Source organism: Microcaecilia unicolor, chromosome 10 (genome assembly GCF_901765095.1).
Source record: "Microcaecilia unicolor chromosome 10, aMicUni1.1, whole genome shotgun sequence".
NCBI lineage: Eukaryota > Metazoa > Chordata > Amphibia > Gymnophiona > Siphonopidae > Microcaecilia > Microcaecilia unicolor.
This window is the reverse complement of record NC_044040.1, coordinates 146,560,697-146,584,381: the sequence shown is the minus strand read 5'-3', so window position 1 is coordinate 146,584,381 and position 23,685 is coordinate 146,560,697. Positions and strand designations below refer to the sequence as shown.

General features: G+C 43.1%; 1 protein-coding gene across 4 annotated transcripts in view; it reads left to right on the top strand.

Annotated features, from left to right (window-relative positions):
• The window catches only part of IWS1 (interacts with SUPT6H, CTD assembly factor 1), a 124,572-nt gene that overhangs the window by 96,075 nt on the left and 4,812 nt on the right, over positions 1–23,685 (top strand). For 3 of the 4 annotated variants that reach the window (XM_030215815.1, XM_030215814.1, XM_030215812.1), the window contains 3 exons: positions 124–235; positions 1,599–1,655; positions 1,741–1,852. In XM_030215815.1, the coding sequence (XP_030071675.1) occupies positions 124–235; positions 1,599–1,655; positions 1,741–1,852 (281 nt within the window). Of the gene's footprint in view, positions 1–123; positions 236–1,598; positions 1,656–1,740; positions 1,853–2,152; positions 2,312–23,685 lie in introns of all 4 variants that reach the window. The other variant, XM_030215813.1, reaches the window with a different exon arrangement.

The window sequence follows — 23,685 nt, the reverse complement described above, 5'->3', positions numbered from 1 at the left end:
AAGTGGATTATTCTAAACATTCAGAATAGGTACATAACAGTGCCTATTTTATAGAATTGCCCTCTTAATGTCTTGCACAGTGAAATTCATATTGTCAGCATAGCAAATTGTTTCTTTCCACAGACGAGTGGTCACGTCCCATATTTGGCTTAACGTCAAACTATAAAGGAATGACACGTGAAGAGAGGGAGCAGAGAGACCTGGAGCAGATGCCTCAGCGAAGGCGGATGAGCAGGTAGTTTTTTTGCTGAACACTATGAGACTTCTAGGAACTGTACACACTTACATAGCAGACACATGACTTCTTGTTTCTTTTTATTATTGAGCATGTTTAATCAATCCCTACTGCCATTGGTTAACTTGTTACCTTATTTATTTTATTTATTTATTTATTTGTTTGTTTATTTGTTGCATTTGTATCCCACATTTTCCCACCTATTTGCAGGCTCAGTGTGGCTTACATTATTCCGTAATGGCGATCGCCATTTCCGGAATGAAAAATACAAAGTGGTGTGCATTAGTCATTGTTTATTCCACTATAATTGAATAACTACAAAATTTTGTGGAGTCTGGTAGCCAGGAATGTGCTCTTAGGCCAGCCGCTTCAGAGGTAAGTGTATTTTTTGTTTCTTATGGATTAAACTTAAAGTATATAAAGAAATCAAATCAACAGTGAAATGGCCCTTGGATGAAACAATGGCTGGAGACAAGGATTGTAGAAGCCAAGACTTTATTTGAGGACCTGACACAGCCTGTGTTTCAGCTTAACTCACCTGTGTTAGAGGTCTTGGCTGTCTTCTGTCCAGGTATCGTTAACTCCTGGAGGCTTATTTGTCTGCCAAGACCCCTGACGCAGGTGTGAAAGCTGAAACATGGGCTGTGTCGGGTTTTCAAATAAAGTCTTGGCTTCTGCTATCCTTGCCTCCTGCCGTTGTTTCATCTGAGGGCTATTTCATTGTTGATATGGTTTGCTGCACTTTGTGTTGTGGATCCCCTCTGGACTGCTTGCATAAAGAAACTAATAACAGACGCTGGTAAGAGGAAGGCTTAGCTATTACATTGTGGTGGAACATACAGACGTAGCTCGGGTTCATTCTGGTGATTTATAGTTTAATCCATAAGAAACACATAAAATATAGATACTTGTTAACGAGGAGTAGCCTAGTGGTTAGTGCAGCGGACGTTGATCCTGTGGAACTGGGTTCGATTCCCACTGCAGCTCCTTGTGACTCTGGGCAAGTCACTTAACCCTCCATTGCCCCAGGTACAATTAAATACCTGTATATACTATGTAAACTGCTTTGAATGTAGTTGCAAAAACCACAGAAAGTCCCCTTTCCCTTCCCTTATGATGCTAATCAAACTAAGCCCAGAGGAGTAAACTGCTGGACCAGTAAAAACCTTATAAAGCCAATTAGTCATTTTTGGATGAGGGGCATTGTATAAATCTTGATTATGTAGTTACTTGCAAGTTTAGATTTACAGTAGATAATGCTCATGACATTTAGCAGGGCTGCCAGAAAACTTTGGCCTTCAGAGGATGTCTTTTGGAGGCGCATCAAAATCTCTGTCTATTTACAAATCTAACTGTTTTGCAGCTCTGGTGGTCAGACACCTCGCAGAGACCTGGAGAAAGTGCTGACTGGGGAGGAAAAGTAAGTACTGGTCTTTTTAAAAACATCATTGTAAACATTGCAAGCTGTGTGATAACTTGTCAACTTACACATTCGTCTTCCACAGAGCTCTGCGACCTGGTGACCCAGGGTTTTGTGCTCGTGCTAGAGTGCCAATGCCATCAAATAAGGACTATGTGGTTAGACCAAAATGGAATGTGGACATGGAATCCTCCCGGGTAAGCAATGTACAGAGGGAAAGAGATTTAATATTTTGACATACATGCTATTTTCTGGTGAGTATTAATGACGATGGCACATTTATGGTTCCTGCCTCTCATCTTTTGATTCCAGTTCTTCTGCTCTCTCTATCTCTCTCTCTCTCTCTCTCTCTCTCTCTCTCTCTCTCTCTCTCTCTCTCTCTCTCTCTCAGAGAGGCTACCATCATAAGAAGGGATGACTCAGTTAATTAATAACCTTCTCTACTTTTTCTCCTCCTGTCTTTTTTCCCTTTATTTCATTCACTAAAATGTCTGTAGCTTGGAGCTGTTAGGAAAGGTATAAGTCGCTTGGAAAAACACAAGAGGCGATTTGCTGAACAGAAAAGGCTTAGTAAAACACAACGAGCCATCAAATTCAGCATTGAAGGCAACAGGATGCCCTTGTGACCACTGCACTGGGCAGCTGAAGTCTGAGAGGTATCCCTCAGAGGGTTGTGTGACTAGTGCATGTGCCTAAACTGCGCTGTCATGTAGTATAGTACAGTGTGTTTCTGGATGCTAGAAATTTCTGCACCGGACCCGTTGAAGAACTGACTCTAAAAATAGCATGGCCGTGCATAGTTTAATGAGAAAGTGCTAAATTCACAATCTCTGCAATTGACAGAACTTAGAACATTCACTATTGCTGGCTGTTGCCAAAGATACCATTACCAGGCTCTGCAAATCTACCCTTTCACACTTAACATTCTTCACATCCACATTCTAGTGCCAGAGTGATGCTGGGTTTTTTTCTGAATGTTTCCTGGGTAAGGGAGCTCAGAAAGAGCAGAAACGTTTAAGGCAGTCATAAATTGACGATATTTTACTAATACTTTATTTGATTATATCTGTTCTCCCTCCCTACATGCATAGTACATCGACCTTCAGTTGCACATGCTTGCATGGTCTGTGTGCCCTGCTTTCATGCATAGGACTATACTCTTCAGCCCTGCTGTTCCCTCCCTCACTGTACTTTGCACCTACTCTTTCAACACATTCTGTAAAAATACTGGCATTTAGTATGGGAGATAAGTGTTGGATTATTTGTAGTAAATAATTAGCAGATTTTAGTACACACAGCTTCAGCTTTAGAAATGTTAATTTCTTTCTTCATCTCTCTCTCATTCACCCCTGAATAATTCACTGCTGAGTCACTTTAAAGTTGAAGTAACAAAACATCTGTTTACTCACAGTTTGTAGTTAGATTATAATCAGACAGGCTTATATATACATATTACTATACATTTGTCTTATCAGCTCCTTCCATGTGCTTAGATGGTAATGGATGCTCACACCACCATAGATCCTCTCAGGTTAGGAGAGATCATGAGCTCCATGTGCTCCATGTGCTGTGTCTGCTGCATCTAACCCCCACAGGAAGTTGCATAGCAGTGTGACCTCTCTAAGTAATTCACATCAGAGGTCACAGAGTAATCACAGAGAAATAATAGGTGACAGGCAATGCATGTAAAAATACAATACATTCCAACAAACCCCTTCTCATGCATAACTGTCATGCAATTATTTATTCATACAAAGTCCAAGCTTTATACGCAGATTCACAAAATGTTCTCTGGGTAACGGTTTGGTCATGATGTCAGCTGTCATCTCACTGGTGTGACAATAGTGTAGACTGATGACCCCTTCTTTCGCCAACTCTCGCACGTTGTGGTATTTCGTTGCGATGTGCTTGGTGCGTGACTGAACCTTGTCATTCTGTGACAGTCGGATGCAGCTCTGATTATCTTCCATTATCTGGATTGGTCTCTTTTCAGCTATTCCGAAATCCAGCAAAAGTTTTTCAATCCACATCAGTTCTCTGCACGCTTCCGATACGGCCACATATTCAGCTTCTGTAGAAGACAGACTCAGCAATACTTTGTTTATGACTGGCCCATGAAATTTGTACATTTCCATACATAAACACATATCCACTTGTGGATTTATAATCAGAATGATCCCCTGCCCAATCTGAATCACAGTAACATATTAGTTTTGGATTACTATTGGCTGAAATCTTTAATTTACAATCAATGGTACCCTTTAAATACCTTACCATCCTTTTAACTGCAGTCCAATCTGATTTGGTAGGTGAGCTGACCCTTCTGCTCAAAATTCCTACTGCATTTGCTATATCAGCCCTGTATGTGGTAGCTAGATATAAAAGCTTACCTATGGCTGATCTATATTGGATGTTATCTGGTAAAGGTTCTCTTACTGTTTCATCCTTCAGAAAATCAGTGATCATGGGAGTGCTTACAACTTGGGCATCTTGCATACCTAAACTTTCAATAAGCTCATTTATTTTCTGCTTCTGGCTTAGAAGATAAGAACCATCATTTTGTTTCTCAATTTCTATACCAAGATAGTATGACACATTACCAAGTTCTTTTATCTCAACATTGTGGTTTAAACACTTTACAATGTCCTTGTACTCTTGCTCACTTTTGCTTGCAATGAGCAGATCATCAACAAAAGCTAAAATGTATGCATATTGTCCATTTGTGCACCTAGTGTACAAGCATTTATCTGCTTCACCTTGCTTAAATCCTAAATTTGTCAATATTTCATGCAATTTTTCATTCCAACATTTTGCACTTTGCTTTAATCCATAAAGACCTTTGTTTAATTTACACACTAGCTGTCTTTGTTTTGTATTTATGAAACCTGTTGGCTGTTCCATGTACAAGTCTTCAGTTATATCTCCATGAAGAAACGCTGTTTTCACATCAATGTGGTTGACTTGCATGCCTTTTGAGACTGCAATGCTCAGAAGTGTTCTAATTGTCGTGTGTTTCACTACAGGTGCAAACACTTCATCAAAATCTTCTCCATATTTTTGAAGATATCCCTTTGCCACTAATCTGGCTTTATATCTTTCCACTTTTCCTTGTGCATTCCTTTTTAACTTGAATACCCATTTGCATCCTATAGCTTTCTTGCCAGGAGGTAATTTTGTAAGAATCCAAGTATTATTTTTATCCAATGCATCAATTTCTTCTTGTGCAGCTTTATGCCATTCAGCAGCTTCTTCTGCTGACATTTTCTCAATCTCATCCCATGTTAAGGGCTCTTGAGCTTCTGCTGACTTTGTTAGGTAAGACAGTCTTGGGGGTGGAACACCTTTGTTTTCCCTGGATGAGCGTCTGACAACAGGTTGGTCTGACCTTTCCGCATCCTCTAAATCTGAGAGTTCTTCTCCAATTGATTCCCCTTCTCCAACTGTACTGTCTTCTTCAATGATCCTTTCTGTGTCTGCTTCCTCTGCCTGTTCCTCGTTAGATACAGGTGAGTTGCTTTCAGACATCTGCCTTGGTATGGCATTTATATACACTGGCATGTCTACTATGGTTCTAGTTTCATATTCTGGATGATAAGGCTCATCTGGGATAATCCAGCCTTTATCAACCCTTTTGTTTTCATCAAAATATGTAACATGTCTTATGCCAACGATGCCAGTTTTCAGATTCAAAATTCTATATCCTTTGTGTCCTGGAGCATAGCCAACTAAAATGCCCCTTTCTGTTGTGGAATCCAGCTTATGCCTTCTTTGCTTTGGTTCATGAGCATATGCTGTACTTCCAAATGTTCTTATGTGTGACAGGTTTGGCTTCCTACCATGCCATGTCTCATGTGGTGTGCGCTCAGCGCCTTTAGTTGGCATTCTGTTTTGTAGGTACACTGCTGTGAGAATGGCTTCCCCCCATAGTCTTTTAGGGAGATTGCTATCTGACAGCATACATCTGGTCATTTCCACAAGTGACCTAAATTTTCTCTCTGCAACAGAATTTTGCTCTGGTGTATAAGCTACTGTTGTGATATGTTGAATGCCTTCTTGTTCTAGAAATGTGCGCATGCTTTGTGAAGTGAACTCACCACCATTGTCGGTCTGAAGAACCTTTGGTTTTCTTTCAAATTTATTGCTCACCATGGCTACGTATTTCTTCAGCATGTCTGTGACTTGACTTTTTTCTTTCAGCAAATAGGCCACACAATATCTAGAGAAATCATCCAAGAATATTAGCACAAATCTGTTATTTCCCAATGATGGGATATTAAACGGTCCACATAAGTCACTGTGTATTAAGTCCAGCACTTTATTACTCCTATTTCCTGTGTATGCAGGAAATGAGGGTCTCACACCTTTTTGAGTAACACAGTCTATGCATTTCTCCATTTTACCAGCATCTGCACTTATCTGAATGCCGGTGGCCAGTTGCTTACTGTAAAGATCCTGGATCACCTTAGAATCACGATGTCCCAGGCGGCGGTGCCAGATTTCCAGACTACATTTTCCATCATTCTTCCTTACTTGCGCCATATGTGAGGCTTCACCTGAAATGTTCAGCTTATAAACATCATTATGCATAAAAGCTTCAGCATACACTTCATCATTTTTAGAGATTGTGCACTTACTGTTTTCAAAATGAATCACAAATCCCTTCTTATCTAATGTAGATACACTAAGCATATTGCAAACTGCTTGGGGAATATACAAGACATCACTTACAGGAATTTCTTTAACTTCATTAGACACTTTGCATTTTAAGAATCCAATACCTTTTGCTTGGATCTTAGCAGTCCCTGCGTTTGCAGTTTTAAGAATACCTTCCTCTGGACACATTTCCTGAAAGAAATCTTTACAATTGGTTAAATGGCATGTGCTCCCTGAATCCAAAATCCAAGTACTTTCATTTGAATTATTATTTACCATAGTCAAAGATTTTTCTGCCATTAGAAAGCCCTTGTGTTTATCTTTGTCCTTCATACATTTCCTGGTTTGAAAATTCTTTAGTTCCATTGGCTTAGGTGAGCTAGAGGGAGTGTTTTGTGTTTCCTTACACCATTTAGATACATGTCCCTCCTTTCCACCTGAGTAGCAAATCAGCTTGCCCTTGGGTGGAGTTTTCCCATAGCTCCGCCTTCCTCTGTTCTTTGCCAAGAAATTTGTTTCATTTCTCTCTGACTGACTTTGAGAACACATCTCCTCAGAATCATTTATTATGCATTCCTGCCTTAGTTTTGATGTTGCCTGTTCAAAAGATTGCCCTTCAATGGCCTCATTTACAGACCTAAAAACATCAAACTTCTTTGATAGTGAGGTAAAAAGAAATGCTCTTTTCAATGCATCACACATGGGAATTCCAGAAAGTTCTAACTTTTGAAATGAAGACATAAGATGCATAATGTGATCATTACATTTACTTTTATCCCTTAATTTGGTTTCATTCAACTCTGCCAGCCAAATTGGTTGCTGCTTTGCATATGTAGTTGCATACATAGTTTTCAGTTTATATAAAATGTCCTTTGGTGTATCTTTTCCCTCCACTAATATGGCTTGTTTCTCTGAGAGAGCTTCCAAAAGCATGCACTTCACATAATAGTTTGCATTGTCCCATTCAGCCATATTTTCATCTGTTCTGTCTTGGTCTAAGCATATATTTAATCTTTTTGCTCGAAGGAGACATATGAATCTTAGTTCCCATTGCTGATAATTAAACTCAGTTAATTTAGGCACCTTGAGAGAATAGAACAATGGTGAATTTCTTCCCTCAGCCATTTTCTTAGCCTTCTGTCTGCTGTGTGGGGGGAGAGAGAGACAGACTGAATCTTTCCTTTAAAACTTAAGAGAAAAATGTGGCCTTTTTTTCTGCCTGGTAATATTTCTCTTCTTTTTCAATTCCTGAACCCTGGGCCCATAACCCTTTTGTTGGATTATTTGTAGTAAATAATTAGCAGATTTTAGTACACACAGCTTCAGCTTTAGAAATGTTAATTTCTTTCTTCATCTCTCTCTCATTCACCCCTGAATAATTCACTGCTGAGTCACTTTAAAGTTGAAGTAACAAAACATCTGTTTACTCACAGTTTGTAGTTAGATTATAATCAGACAGGCTTATATATACATATTACTATACATTTGTCTTATCAGCTCCTTCCATGTGCTTAGATGGTAATGGATGCTCACACCACCATAGATCCTCTCAGGTTAGGAGAGATCATGAGCTCCATGTGCTCCATGTGCTGTGTCTGCTGCATCTAACCCCCACAGGAAGTTGCATAGCAGTGTGACCTCTCTAAGTAATTCACATCAGAGGTCACAGAGTAATCACAGAGAAATAATAGGTGACAGGCAATGCATGTAAAAATACAATACATTCCAACAATAAGTTCATTTCTCCGAGGACAAGCAGGCATAATATGGGTGATGTCCCATGGGTGATGTCATCCACGGAGCCTGGTGCGGACCCTGCCAAGTGCACTGTCACTTTAATTCTTTGAGGCAGTGCCCTCACCCACATGCACGGGTGCCTTCCCACCTGATGCTCGAGCGCAGGACCAGCAGTCTGTCATTTTTTGCAGAGCAGAGAGGTTGGTTTTCTAATCTCTCAGCACATCAGATTTTGTTTTTTTGATGGCTTCCCTTTTTCTGGATTTTTTTCTTCATATTTTTCTTTTCTGAATTAATTGTGTTCAGTTTTTTCAAATTATTTTTCATTTTTTAATTCAGCCTTTTTGGGTCCTCTGAGCCCTTCCTTTGCCCAGGGAGCATCAACCATTTTCGGATATGCGACTACTGAAGCTCCCCTGGCCATAGAGCCTTTTGACTTTAGTCCAGCATGAAAAACATTTTGGTTCTGCATCAACATCAGCAACCACATCAAGCATAGCAGGAGATTTGGCATTCCACGCAGAGCCAGCATTGGCATCAGGTGCACCAACACAACATCGAGAGAGTCCAACGTGTGACTTGGTACTGCGACATTGACCGCTCTCCTTCTCTACAACTTATTTCTCATCGAGAGTCTTCGAGATCTACAGCTGCACAAAGTATAACTCGGGCTGCATCCACACCACTTTCACAGCCAGTACCGATGCCTGCTGTACAGGAAGAAATCTGGCCTATGCTCAAGGAGGAGCTCTTGGAGCTACTGCATTCGCAGTCTATACAGACTTGTACTTGCACCAGCTGCACAGCAGATCGGCTCCAAATGTTGGGGGCAGCATGAGCCCAAAACACATACGTCGACACCGACATAAGAACTCTCTCCAACCTTAGAGACTCATCTGCCGCGACACAGAGCCAACGCTGTAGTCAACATTCTTTTCCACATACTTCCCATGAACTCTACTTTGAAGAGTCAGACTTGGATCTCTCCTGGGAGACAGATCGTTTGCCATCTGAGATCGTAGTTCTTCTCCAGAAGCTATATCCTTTCCTGGCTTTGTACATGAGATGGCTGAAGCCAATCAGGTTCTGGATTATGACTGTCCTCCTAGAGAAGGAATCGTTGGTCCACTTCATACAATTATGAAAAATACTCTAATCAGAAACTGGGAGACTCCACTGACAGTTCATTTGCCCCCCCCCCCCCCCCCCCCCCCCCCCAAAAAAAAAAAAAAAAATTTTTTTGATACAATGTATAGAATACAGACCTGCACTGGGTTTGAGAAAACTCAGTTACCTCATCATTCTCTAGTTGTGGAATCTGCTTTAAAACGCACTAGCAGTGCAAGATCTCATGTTTCTGCTCTTCCAGGCAGAGAAGCTAAAACATTGGTCACTTTGGGAAGAAAAACATTTCAGGCTTCAGTGCTAACCAATTACATATTAGATTATCAACTTTATTCCACAATTTACCTAAAATCTCTAATACAGAGTGCTCTCTCCTTTGCAGAATTCCTTCCCCATGAGAAGGCTGATATCTGGCAAGGCAAGCCTTTGATGTCTCTTCATGCATCTACGACTTAGGAGTAGCAGTGCAGCGTCTTTCCTGGCTCAGGGTTTCCAACCTCAAACCTGCTGTCCAGGAGTATCTAGCAGACGTCTCTTGTCGTGGAGATAATTTGTTTGATGACAAAATAGAGGAAGTGACCGACATTAAAAAACATACAGATAATATAAAAACTCTGTCAATGCCACATACTTCTGCTACCTCTTCTACTTCTAGAATATTTGCTGGAGGATTTTGACACTACAATTACTATATGTCTAAGCATTGTTACACTCCTATTCCCTCTCCACTTCAAAGGACTACTCCCCAGTGCTCATGTCCAAGGCAGCAGTGGGGTCAGAAATCCAAGACTCCTCAATCTAAACAACTCAGTTTTTGACTCTTCCTAGAGAGCATTGCCACCATACATTTGTTTGTGCCAAGTGACCTACAGGTAGGAAGGAGACTCATCCTCTTTCAACAGAGGTGGCCTCGCATAACCTCCGACCGTTTACACTCTGCTCTGGGGAAAGAAGGTCGGAGGTTATGCGAGGCCACCTCTGTTGAAAGAGGATGGCCATCCACCAAGGAGTCTCGTTTCAACTCCCTCCAGATGACACTACTTTGAGAGGAGCGCTCGGGCCCTCCTCCAGCAGAATGCATTAGAACCAAATCCTCTGCGAGACTTAAACAAGTTTCTACTCAAAGAAAAAATTTGCATTGTTTCCCTGGGATCAATGCTTCCCATGATACAACTCAATGACTGGCTTTGCTCTCTAGATCTCAAGTAGACACACATGCACATACTTATTTTCCCTGCGCACAGAAAATTCCACCACTTCCTCTGTGGGACTCTTAAGGTCTTACTGTTTGGCTTGGCTTCGGCTCCCCGAGTCTTCATTTATTTATTTATTGCATTTGTATCCCACATTTTCCCACCTTTTTGCGGGCTCAGTGTGGCTTACAATATGATATAAATGATGGAAATACAATTTGTTACAACTTGGTTATGGATTACATTGTGCAGAGTTAAGCGAGATAGTCGAAGTAACGTTAAGGAATATAACAATGGAACACAAACATTGAAACATTGGAAGGAGACAGTGGGAGGCTTAAAGGGTAATATTAAGGCATGAAGACATATGGTATGCATATTTCTCTGAGTAGAGGTATGAGTGATGTGAGATTACGGGGATGAGATTGCAGAAGTGGATGTATGATGCATTAGTGAACAGTGAGTGTGGACTTCATGTGTTTTGGCTCTTTCCGTAGATTTTTTCAAAAAGATGGGTCTTCAATAATTTGCAGAAGGAAGCTTGTTCGTGGATCGTTCTTAAGTTGCGCGGCAGTGTATTCCAGAACTGCGTGCTTACAGTGGGGGAAATAAGTATTTGATCCCTTGCTGATTTTGTAAGTTTGCCCACTGACAAAGACATGAGCAGCCCATAATTGAAGGGTAGGTTATTGGTAACAGTGAGAGATAGCACATCACAAATTAAATCCGGAAAATCACATTGTGGAAAGTATATGAATTTATTTGCATTCTGCAGAGGGAAATAAGTATTTAATCCCTCTGGCAAACAAGACCTAATACTTGGTGGCAAAACCCTTGTTGGCAAGCACAGCGGTCAGACGTCTTCTGTAGTTGATGATGAGGTTTGCACACATGTCAGGAGGAATTTTGGTCCACTCCTCTTTGCAGATCATCTCTAAATCATTAAGAGTTCTGGGCTGTCGCTTGGCAACTCGCAGCTTCAGCTCCCTCCATAAGTTTTCAATGGGATTAAGGTCTGGTGACTGGCTAGGCCACTCCATGACCCTAATGTGCTTCTTCCTGAGCCACTCCTTTGTTGCCTTGGCTGTATGTTTTGGGTCATTGTCGTGCTGGAAGACCCAGCCACGACCCATTTTTAAGGCCCTGGCGGAGGGAAGGAGGTTGTCACTCAGAATTGTACGGTACATGGCCCCATCCATTCTCCCATGGATGCGGTGAAGTAGTCCTGTGCCCTTAGCAGAGAAACACCCCCAAAACATAACATTTCCACCTCCATGCTTGACAGTGGGGACGGTGTTCTTTGGGTCATAGGCAGCATTTCTCTTCCTCCAAACACGGCGAGTTGAGTTCATGCCAAAGAGCTCAATTTTTGTCTCATCTGACCACAGCACCTTCTCCCAATCACTCTCGGCATCATCCAGGTGTTCACTGGCAAACTTCAGACGGGCCGTCACACGTGCCTTCCGGAGCAGGGGGACCTTGCAGGCACTGCAGGATTGCAATCCGTTATGTCGTAATGTGTTACCAATGGTTTTCGTGGTGACAGTGGTCCCAGCTGCCTTGAGATCATTGACAAGTTCCCCCCTTGTAGTTGTAGGCTGATTTCTAACCTTCCTCATGATCAAGGATACCCCACGAGGTGAGATTTTGCTTGGAGCCCCAGATCTTTGTCGATTGACAGTCATTTTGTACTTCTTCCATTTTCTTACTATGGCACCAACAGTTTTCTCCTTCTCGCCCAGCGTCTTACTGATGGTTTTGTAGCCCATTCCAGCCTTGTGCAGGTGTATGATCTTGTCCCTGACATCCTTAGACAGCTCCTTGCTCTTGGCCATTTTGTAGAGGTTAGAGTCTGACTGATTCACTGAGTCTGTGGACAGGTGTCTTTCATACAGGTGACCATTGCCGACAGCTGTCTGTCATGCAGGTAACGAGTTGATTTGGAGCATCTACCTGGTCTGTAGGGGCCAGATCTCTTACTGGTTGGTGGGGGATCAAATACTTATTTCCCTCTGCAGAATGCAAATAAATTCATATACTTTCCACAATGTGATTTTCCGGATTTAATTTGTGATGTGCTATCTCTCACTGTTACCAATAACCTACCCTTCAATTATGGGCTGCTCATGTCTTTGTCAGTGGGCAAACTTACAAAATCAGCAAGGGATCAAATACTTATTTCCCCCACTGTATGTGAGAGAAGGTTGAAGCGTGTAGCGTCTTGTATTTCAGGCCCTTGCAATTGGGGAAGTGGAGGTCGAGGAAAGTTCGAGATGATCTTTTGGCGTTTCTGGGTGGTAAGTCTATTAACTCAGACATGTAGGCTGGGGCTTCGCCGTGAATGATTTTGTGGACTAATGTGCATACTTTAAAAGTGACACGTTCCTTGAGTGGTACCAGTGTAGTTTCTCTCGTAATGGCTTTGCACTTTCATATTTTGGTTTTCCGAAGATGAGTCTGGCTGCTGTATTCTGGGCTGTTTGAAGTTTCCTCAGTATTTGCTCTTTGCATCCTGCGTATAGTGAATTGCAGTAATCCAGATGGCTGAGTACGAGGGATTGCGAAAGACGGATCTTGGGAAGAATGATCTTATCCTTTTCAATTTCCACATGCAGTAGAACATCTTTTTAGTTATGTTGTTTGCGTGAGTTTCGAGTGTTAGGTGGCGATCGATAGTGACTCCAAGGATTTTTAGCGTTTCTGAGATTGGAAGGTTTAGGTTTGGTGTGTTTATAGCGGTAAATTCCTTTGTGTTGTATTGGGAGGTGAGTATCAAGCATTGAGTTTTTTGTGCATTTAATTTCAGACGAAATGCATCTGCCCATGTGTTCATGATGTGTAGGCTTTGATTGATTTCATTGAAGATTTCGTTGATGTCTTGTTTGAAAGGGATGTATATTGTAACATCATCAGCGTATATATATGGGTTGAGGTTATGGTTTGATAGGAGTTTAGCCAGGGGGATCATCATTAGGTTGAAAATGGTTGGTGAGAGGGGTGATCCTTGTGGTACCCCGCATTCAGGTGTCCATGCCTTAGACGTGGTTGAATTTGATGTGACTTGATACGAACGTTGGGCTAGGAATCCCTTGAACCAGTTCAGGACATTTCCTCCAATGCCAAAGTATTCAAGTATGTGTAGCAGGATTCCGTGGTCAACCATATCGAAGTCACTTGACATGTCAAATTGTAGGAGGAGTATATTGTTGCCAGTCGCAATTATTTGTTTAAATTTAGTCATAAGGGTGACTAATACTGTTTCTGTGCTATGATTCGACCGGAATCCTGATTGGGCATCATGCAGTATTGAGTGTTTATTTAGATAGTTTGTGAGTTGTTTAGTTACCATTCCTTCAGTTATTTTGGTTATTAGTGGTATGGATGCTACTGGCCTGTAGTTGGTTATTTCGCTCGTGCTTTTCTTTGTATCTTTAGGAATTGGGGTGAGTAAGATTTTTCCTTTTTCTTTTGGGAAGAGTCCGTTTTGTAGCATGAAGTTTACATGGTTCATTAGGTCTATTATGAATTGTTGAGGAGCAGATTTCATGAGGTTATTTGGGCATATGTCTAGTTTGCATTGGGATTTGGCATATCTTTTGAGAGTTTCAGAGATGAGGTCTTCTGATAGTATTTCGAATTCGGTCCAGGTTCTGTCTGCTGGGTATGTTCATTCTTCTGGATCTAGACAGTCTAAAAGTGTGGCGTACTCAATAGGGCTAGCGGGTATTTTGAGTCGTAGTTGTATAATTCATGAAGTGCCTAATAGTGGTAGCTGGAACACTTAGCAGGTGGGGCTTACAAACCTACCTAGGCGAATGGTTAATCAAGGCAGCCTCCCAGGAGTCAGCATACACTTTAATTATGTCCGCCATAAGACTCGTAGAACTCCTCAGGTTTGTGATCATTTACTCCAAATCACATCTTCAACCAGTTCAGACCTTTAGAGTTCATAGGGGCTTTCCTTGATGATACTGCTCAGGGCCTTCCTCAACCGAGAGCAAACAACATATACTGCATCTCTCCACTCAGTTGTTCTGGTCCACCCAAGTATCTGCTAGTCAGATGCTCCACCTACTCTGTCACATGCCTTCAACAGACCATGTAACTCTATTAGCTTGACTTCACTTCCGAATTTTTCAGTGGACGCTCTCCTCTCAGTGGTTAAAGAGACATGGATTTAATATACCGCATTTCTGTGGGTACAGCCAAAGTGGTTTACATATATTATATGCAGTTACTTTTTCTGTCCCTAGTGGGCTCACAATCTAAGTTTGTGCCTGGGACAATGGAGGGTTAAGTGACTTGCCCAGGGTTACAAGGAGCTACAGTGGGAATCAAACCCAGTTCCCTGGGTTCTCAGCCCACTGCACTAACCATTAGTCTATTCTTCACAAGCCACAGGATTATTCTCAGCCCGTTTTTAAGTCACTCAACAGCTGCGCCACTCTCTATAGTGGTGGATGGTGTCCCAGAATCTCATCCAGAGTCTTCCGTTTCAGCCCCCTCTGCATCACAAGGTCCTCACCATGGACCACTCCATGGTAGGTTGGGGTGCTCACCTCAACTGTCTCCACACACAGGGTTCTTGGTCCTCACGGGAGAAAAGACATCATATCAACTTCCTGGAATTGCAAGCGGCCTGAAACGTCCTCAGGACCTTCTAAGACTTCATCCTTGATCAGGTAATACTTGTTTGCATGGACAACCAAGTTGAGGAACAGGTTCTTACCACCTCTGTCAGCAAGCATTCCAGATATGGACTTGGGCAGCTTCTCAAAACAGCTCTATAAGAGTTGTTTACCTAGCCGGCAAACAGAATGCTGTAACAGACAAATTGAGCATAGTCCTTCAGCCTCATGAATGGTCCCTCAGCATCTCTATAGTTTGTCAAATATTCCAGCAGTGGGGGGACCCCAGCGATAGACCTGTTCGCTTCTCCTCAGAATAACAGGCTTCCCCGTTTTTGTTCCAGGATATAAGCTCCCAGTCGTACAGCCCCAGATGCCTTCTTGTTCCACCTTCTATGTATGCCTTTTTTCCACTACCTCATAGGGAAAACTCTTCTCAAACTGCATTGAGATGGGACCATGATTCTATTTGATCCTTACTGACTGCGTCAAATCTGGTTCCCTCTTCTCCTAGAGTTATCGTCCAAGCAACCATTGAGGTTAGATCCTTTTCCAACCTTAATAACACAGACCCTCGCTCTCTATCCCTGATGACTTGGTTCCTGCTGATATAGATATATGTTCCTAGCCATGGGTGTAGTTTGAGGGGGGGGGGCATTGCACCCCCTAAACGCTGCTGGACCAGGTGCCGACCTCATCTTCCCCTTCTCCACTTGTCCCAGCAGAAATCCCTTTCTCCTCTCTGTTCTATTCCTTCTGGCTCCCCTACCTCCTGCGGCTCATTTGCACCCCTCCCCCGTTTCAAACCAGAGGCTCCTTCCCGTTGCAGCGGTTCTGAGCTCTAAAAAGATAAAGCTAGTACAGAGCCTCATGCTGCAACACTGACAGCGAGGCTTGCCGGAACCTCACCCTGTGACACACTTCCTGCTGCAGTGGGGGAGGTTTCAGCAGAACCTGTCTGTCGGTGTTGCAGCACGCGGCTCTGTTCTGGCATCTTTATCTTTTTCATTTTAGAGCTCAGAACTGCTGCATCAGTAAGGAGCCTCTGGTTTGAAGCGGGGTTGCGGGAGGATGGACCACAGGAGGCGGGGGAGCCAGAACGGACAGTGCTAGTCGGGTTGGAGTCTCCTGTTTGAAGCAGTGGTGGGGAGGAGGGAAGACAGACCGCAGGAGGTGGGGGAACCAGAACGGACTAAGGAGGTTAGATTGAGAACAGGTGACGGCATGACTTCAGAAAGATTAAAGATGAATCCAATTTTCCCTTTCCTCCATGCAGCCGTTCACCCAAAACAAAGCAAGTAAACCTATGAGCTGCTCTGTCCATGTTGTCATTCTTTATTGTTGGCAGCATTTTTATTCGATCTCAACTTACATTTTCAAACATGCCGGCTTGTGCAGCATACGGATGTACATAGAGGAAGCTTTGTTTTCATCCTAATTTAGAAGTACAGTTTTTTAAAAAAACATTAATTAGGTTGAAACATGGGAGCATTTAACATCTTTTTTTTTTTTCTCCTGTTCTTGCATCAATAGAAAAGGATAGCATATGAGAACTTGCTCCTTTTGTTCTGTGGAATGCAGTGGTATATTATAAGGCTTCCCAGTGCAGATTACAATAGTAATTAAGATGAGCCCACGAGGAAACAGAATATCCTCACTGAATTTTGGCCATCTGTATTGTGTAGAAAAATGAACACAAAATACAGAGTTTATAACTGCTGTTTCTACCAGCTACAATAATTTTTTAAGCAGTTTTAGTGATACACAAATTTTTATTTCATGATATTTATATCTACATATGGGAAGCTTTCAAATAAAAACCTGCCAAATAAGTTTTAAAAAATCTGAAGTCCTCCACCTTTTAAGGTACTGCCTATCCAGCTGGAACAGCTTTTGACTTTTTACAGATGGACCACTCATAGGCAGTCCATTATTTCTAATAATCTTTTGCTGTTGTTTTGGGTGAGCGAAAATGGTGGCAGTCTCTGCCTACTGCCAGCAAGCTCCACCTACTGGCTTCAGCCCATGTAGCTAGATAGGCTCATACTGTCTTCTGTTCTCAATGTAACCTCCTTTGGAGGAACACGGCAGATGGAAAGCCTTGGGATGGCCAGAGGAAGGCCTCTTCTAATACCTGCCGATAACTGCAAAGTTTGAAGATTTGTGATGGGAAGACAGGGAAGGGAAGAGGGGCGACAGGCTGCACATAAAGGAAAGGGAAGAGAAATGGGGACACAGGCTGCACATAAAGGGACGGGAAGAGGGGAGACAGGCTGCACATAAAGGGAAGAGGGGAGACATGATAAATGTGAAGAGAAGAGAGAGGGAAAGCAAGATAGATTTGAGAAGGAGGCAGAGAAATCAAAGAAAGCTGAACATGAAAGATCAGTACCAGACATAGGAGGTGAGAAAAGAAATTGCAAATGAAAAGGAGACCCTGAAAATAGAGTTAAGAGCACAGACAGAGGAAAGCAGAGTCAAAAATTGGGAACAAATCTTACAGAATCTTTTTACTACTTAAAAGTCAAGTCCGCCCTCCGGCCCTATTTTTTCCATCAGACTCACTATCTACTTAGTTGCTAAAATTCATTTATCTTGTGAGCCTGGTAGTTAGCGTTTCCCACATGTGAGAATATTATGGCTGCTTGTCCTCAGAGAAAACTAAGTTTTTTACCTTTAGCTGGTATTCTCCAAAGACAGCAGGCATATATTACATAAGTAATGCCACACTGGAAAAAGACCAAAGGTCCATCGAGCCCAGCATCCTGTCCACGACAGCAGCCAATCCAGGCCAAGGGCACCTGGCGAGCTTCCCAAACATACAAACATTCTATACATGTTATTCCTGGAATTGTGGATTTTTCCCAAGTCCATTTAGTAGTGGTTTATGGACTTGTCCTTTAGGAAACCGTCTAACCCCTTTTTGAACTCTGCTAAGCTAACCGCCTTCACCACGTTCTCCGCCAACGAATTCCAGAGTTTAATTATGCGTTGCGTGAAGAAATATTTTCTCCAATTTGTTTTAAATTTACTACACTGTAGTTTCATCGCATGCCCCCTAGTCCTAGTATTTTTGGAAAGCGTGAACAGATGCTTCACATCCACCTGTTCCACTCCACTCAATATTTTATATACCTCTATCATGTCTCCCCTCAGCCGTCTCTTCTGCAAGTTGAAAAGCCCTAGCCTCCTTAGTCTTTCTTCTCACATCCTTCCCTGCCTCCCCTTTGAGTTGTCTTCTTAGCTTTAGTATTGTACTTCTGGTCCCACGCCCGAGTATCGAACAGGAAGGCAACTGTGCATGTGCGGCCAAGATTTACAGTGAGTGCACTTGGCAGTGCCTGCACCATGCTCCGTGGATGACATCACCCACGTGAGAATATATGCCTGCTGACCTTGGAGAACACCTGCTTTACAGGTAAGTAATTTAGCTTTCTTGATGCATTTGGCTATATATTGACAGCAGCTTGAGGCCATTTGGCTAGTGAAGGCTTCAGTTGTGCATTGTTTATATCCACCCCCCACAGGGTTTATCCATACAGTGATTTGCATGCACTGACACGTAGCTTATGCTGTTTTTTTTGTTGTTGTTTTTTTTTTTTTTTTTTTTTTAACTCCTGTGTCCTTGTTAAACACCCTGGTTTGCTGGAAAGAGTTCAGTTCCCCGAGTTTGACTGTCTTTATGTGACATTTGAATAGTTGTTGGTGATTTACTGGAAGAAGGCAAGAAATGTTGCAGAACCCATATAAAACATCCACGATTTCTCAGAGGACAAGCAGGACTGTTTTAATCCTTACGCATGGGGTGATGTCACTGATGGAGCCCAGCACAGGAAACACTATCCCAGCAATTACAGAAAGTGTAAGCCTTTGGGCCATCTCACAATGTATTTGCACGTGTTCTGCCAGCGGCTGTTGCACTGGACCTCTTTAGTCTTTTCCATGGAGCCACTCAGACTTATTTTGCTGTCATGGTCATGTTTGTGCCTCAATATTGTTTGTGCTAAAAAATCTTTAAGTCCTGTCACTGACACTTGGTCTTTCACATTAACTTAATAGGGTTTTGTAAAAAAAAAAAAAAAATTTTGCGTCAGCTCATAGGTCTTTTTTTCAGCCTTGAGCTCCTGGTTGGATTATTTTTATCATTATCAAGCTATGGCTGTTTTTCCAGACAAAATGCCACAAAGCAAGACTCCCAGCAACTCCAAGAGGTGTTGTCTGTACAACAGGACCATATCCATTACAGATACCCACTCATGATGTTGGATTCAACCATGATACTTCTCAGTATGTTCTTTGTTCACAGATGTCAAAGAGAGGGATCTATAGTACAGAAAAGCTTTTCAATGATAGGACCGGTGCATTAACATAATATCAGAAACATCAGCTTGCACGGGTCCAGGGGCTATATCAGATGTTGGGGATGGGGATGTATTGACATTGAGAGTTTCTTAGTCACTCTCGACAGCAAGCATTAATAGAACCCTCCTCTGATTCCCACCTGAAGAAGAGGAAGGGTTTGACTTTGTCTTTATCCGTGCCAAAAAAGAATGATGGAACACAGTAGATTGGAGGCCAAGGTGTCTCAGCATCACCTCCCATTGAAGTGTGGCACTCAAAGCACCAAGATCACCAGTGTCTTTGAATCTCCCTCAGTGTGAGGTCCACTCATCTCTGTGCCATCAGAGAGGGTGCACAGCCTCCATGGACCTGAGAACTTGTTTCTGATACTCCTCAGGTGTGACTCAGAAGGATCTGACCATTCCTACTGTGATGCCCCTAACTTTGTTGATGTCAGCCTTAGAGGAGCAGATCATGCAGAAGTTTGAGGAGTGAATAGAGTGCTGCTTTTCTCAACACGATGTGGGCCTCTCGAGCATCAGTGGACCCTCCCTAGGCCTACCTTAATAAGCCTTGGTGGTCTAGTGGCCTCTTTGGGGGCAGGAACCCCCCCCCCCCCCCACACACACACACACACTCTTTCCTGCCCAGTGCTGCTGCTGGTTGAAAATGGCAGCCATATTCAGATTGGTACCAGCATATGCAAGAACAGTGTGAAAATAGCTACTGGGACCAGTCTCGGCAGGCATTTTAAACCAGTAGTGGCACTGGGCAGGAAAGAGTGGAGTTCTTTCCTGCCCCTGAAGAGTCTACTAGACCACCAGGGCTTGTTAAGATAGGCCAGGGAGGGCCTACTGATGGTCAGGAGGCCAGGTCAGTGAAGAGATTCATCTTCGGGAGTGGGAGGTGGACGGTCATGGGGAAGCAGAGAGTTTTGCTTTCAGCCAAATATGCACCAGTTATTTTCAACTAAAATATAAACCCTGGTTTTGGTGCTGAATCTGAAACCGAAATTTGTTCAGCCTCTAATGAACTTTGACCTTAGCTGAAGCTGGAGAGGTTTGCATTTCTTTGGATATTCTGGGATGAGTTGTTGCTGCATCCTTGGCAGGACCTGGATTCACTCATCTGTGGTCAGTTGGCGGCGCCACTTGTGCGGACCACCATGTATGTGATACCGGAGGGGCCGACTTCACGGACCGCTGTTCAGGCGATCTCATTCCCACTTTGCTGGAGCGTTGCTGACCTTGACTGTTGTGGGGCCCTGGGCTCTCCATACATCATCCAGATATTAAATCGTCTTGATGGCCCAATTGCGGTGAGCCGAAGTTGTCCCAGGCACAGCTGTGGCAGTGGGTCTTCTGCTTTCCGCCACAACCAGAAACACACGATCAAAGAACCCTAGGGGAGAGTGGTCTTGCCTAGGTCTGAAACCGCAAAGTCACCTCTTCTATTACTTGCGATTCAATCTGGGAACATCGGACACGTGGTGCTCCCATGGCCTTAGTTGATGGGTTCACCAGCAGACATAACGCCTTCTTTCTATTCTACCAGAGGGGGCAGTTCGAGCCTTTTTCTTCTTTTCCAGGAAACAAAGGAGATTTACCAAATACCGAAGCAAGTTCAGGTGTGAGGTTTGATACCGGGACATGAGACTTTCCTCCTCGGTCATCTTTGCTAGATAGGATTACAGACTTCCCAACTTTAGAAGGTTTCTGGAGACCTCTATTACATTCACTGTGCACTTCTATCTTAATGTTTACTGTACTAGAGAATAACTGCTGCTTCTTATGATGTCTGGCTGATCAGCTCTCTCAGGTAATTTCCATTTGCAACCAGTGTTTAATGTCGTAGGGCCTGTTCTATGGAATGGTCCCTCTCCAGATCGCCAGAAGGAGCCCTCCTTTTCAGATTTTAAAATAGGGCTATGTTCTGCTCCCATTGCCTGTACCCTTAATTTAAGATTGTGCCCTTGAACTATAAATCCCTGTAATCTTGTTGTACTCTGTGACTTACTGTTCCTGAGCCACATGTCCCAGATCCATGTGTCTTATGTGGCTCTTCCCATTGGCTTGCCTTGTTCTTCTGGGCATGTTGGGCTAGTTGCTCCCTTCCTTTCTCTCTGCATCTCTCTCTAAAACAATACTGTGAATACAGTTTACCCCCCCCCCCCCCCCAAGATACCCCCCGCACAGAGAATCGCTTTTCACAAACTTCTACACCCTTCCACTGACCACATCAAGGAAATGGGTCACACACAATGGCTGGTCTACTATCTGAGTATAACCTGGCTAATTTACCATGAGGCACATGCTCTCGGTGGAGGTCAAAACATACCAATTCTGCTAACACCCAGGGCCAGATGCACTAAACTTTACGAGTCAATAACGAGCCATTAACGAACAAGTAGTAAACCCTGGCATGCACTAAATACTTTTTTCCAATGACGGTAGCAGCTAACGCAAACGGAATGCAGATGAGCAAATTGTGTAGAAACCCTGTTGAAATAAGATGCACTAAGCTTTTCCGCTTGCCCTAACGCTGAAAAACGCTGGCAAATCTAACGAGAGGTCTGTACCTCTCGTTGAGGCTGCGCGGGCTTGGAAAACGTATAAAAATGTTTAAAAACAAAATCGGGAGGGGGCAAAAAAAACCCCACATCCTTTATGGACGGCCTTGCCCCCCCCCCTGCCTGAGGTTGCCGCTCCCCCCTTCATTGAAATCAGAACTTTACGCCTTCCTTCCTTCCTTCCTTGAAATGACAGCTTCCCCGCCATCCTCCGTGGCCCCCACCTGAGGTCGTCGCTGTCGCCGCTCCCCCCTCCTGCCACCGGGCCCTCACAGCGCCTCTCACCTCCGTGCAACTTACGTCAGACGAGGACGGGTCAGGGAGGAAAGAAGGGAAGTCCGGAGAGGCGATCAGCTGTTGTTGCCGGTGCGGCGCCTTCACACGGAGGTGAGAGGCGCGGTGAGGGCCCGGTGGAGGGGGGAGCGGCGGTGACTACCTCGGGGGGGGGGGGGCGAGGATGGCGGGGAAGCTGTAATTTCAAGGAAGGAAGGAAAGAGTAAAGTTCTGATTTCAGGGGAGCGGGGAGCGGCAACGGTGACCTCGGGGGGGGGGGGGGGGGGCAAGGCCGTCCGTAAAGGACGTGGGTTTTTTTTTTGTTTGTTTTGGGGGGTTTTTTATGTCCTTGAAATGCGCAGAGCAGCCAGCATAATGCTTGGCTGCTCTGCGCATGCTCTACCAGCCGATTATCCAATGGTTGTACGAAGGATTAGAGAATGCAAGTGAGCTGCAACAAGCAGCTCATTTGCATTCCCTTTCCTTGATGCGTAGCCGTTCCCTACCGATTCGCTATGGAATTCGGTACAGATCGGCTCTAAAGACGACTTTAGTGCATCCCCCCCCCCTCCCTCGCCCAGAGCCTGGCCCTGTTGTGGTACTATTCCACACTTAAAAAATAAAAAAAAACATGTATCCTTGAATGTGCCACACATCTTTTTCAATATTACTATTTTGAGATGTTTCAGACTCAAAGACTGTATTCTGATTCTTTCAGTATGTTATTCTACTATATTAAATAATATTAGTAAGTATTCAGTGCAATATCTTCTTTCGCTCTCTCTCACTGTCACTCTTTTTTTTTTTTTTAAATAGCTGTTATCAGTTAGTTTATCTATATTTATTAGTGCTGCACTTCCCTGGTTTATCCTGCAACAGATTGATTTTCTTTTTTTGTTTTCCCTGTTTTTGTTGTGTACTTATGAAACTTCTCATCAAGCCTCCCACAATATTATCGGGCCTCAGTGTTCTTACCCAGCTGTTGAAAGCTCCCTTTGAGCTTTCAGATATCTGTCACATGAAGTATCTGACCTGGATGGTCATATTTTTACTGGCAGTTTCTGTAAGTTGCAAAGTTAGTGAGCTCAAGGCATTTATTTATTCATTCATTCATTTATTAGGATTTATTTACTGCTTTTTTGTAGGAATTCACTCAAGGCGGTGTACAATAAGAATAAATCAAACATGAGCAATAGACAATTACAGCAGTAAAAATATTAAAATAACAATACAAAATATGGCATAGTTTACTAGTTATATTAGACACTTCTAACTCAACAAAGGGAAATTCAAACTTCAGGTAATAAATCCCAAAAGTTATGTAAGTTTGAAACAAAGCAAATAGTTTTGTGTCACACCTCCTGAAACCCTTAGATTTAAAAATAAATCTTAAGAAATTTTAACAATTGGAACCTCAAACGCCTCCCAATAGGGAAAAATACAGTATTCAAAAAAACCCTTTCCAATCTGGGAGCGAGGTACTATCACTGGTCCCTCTAGGGCCATAAGGA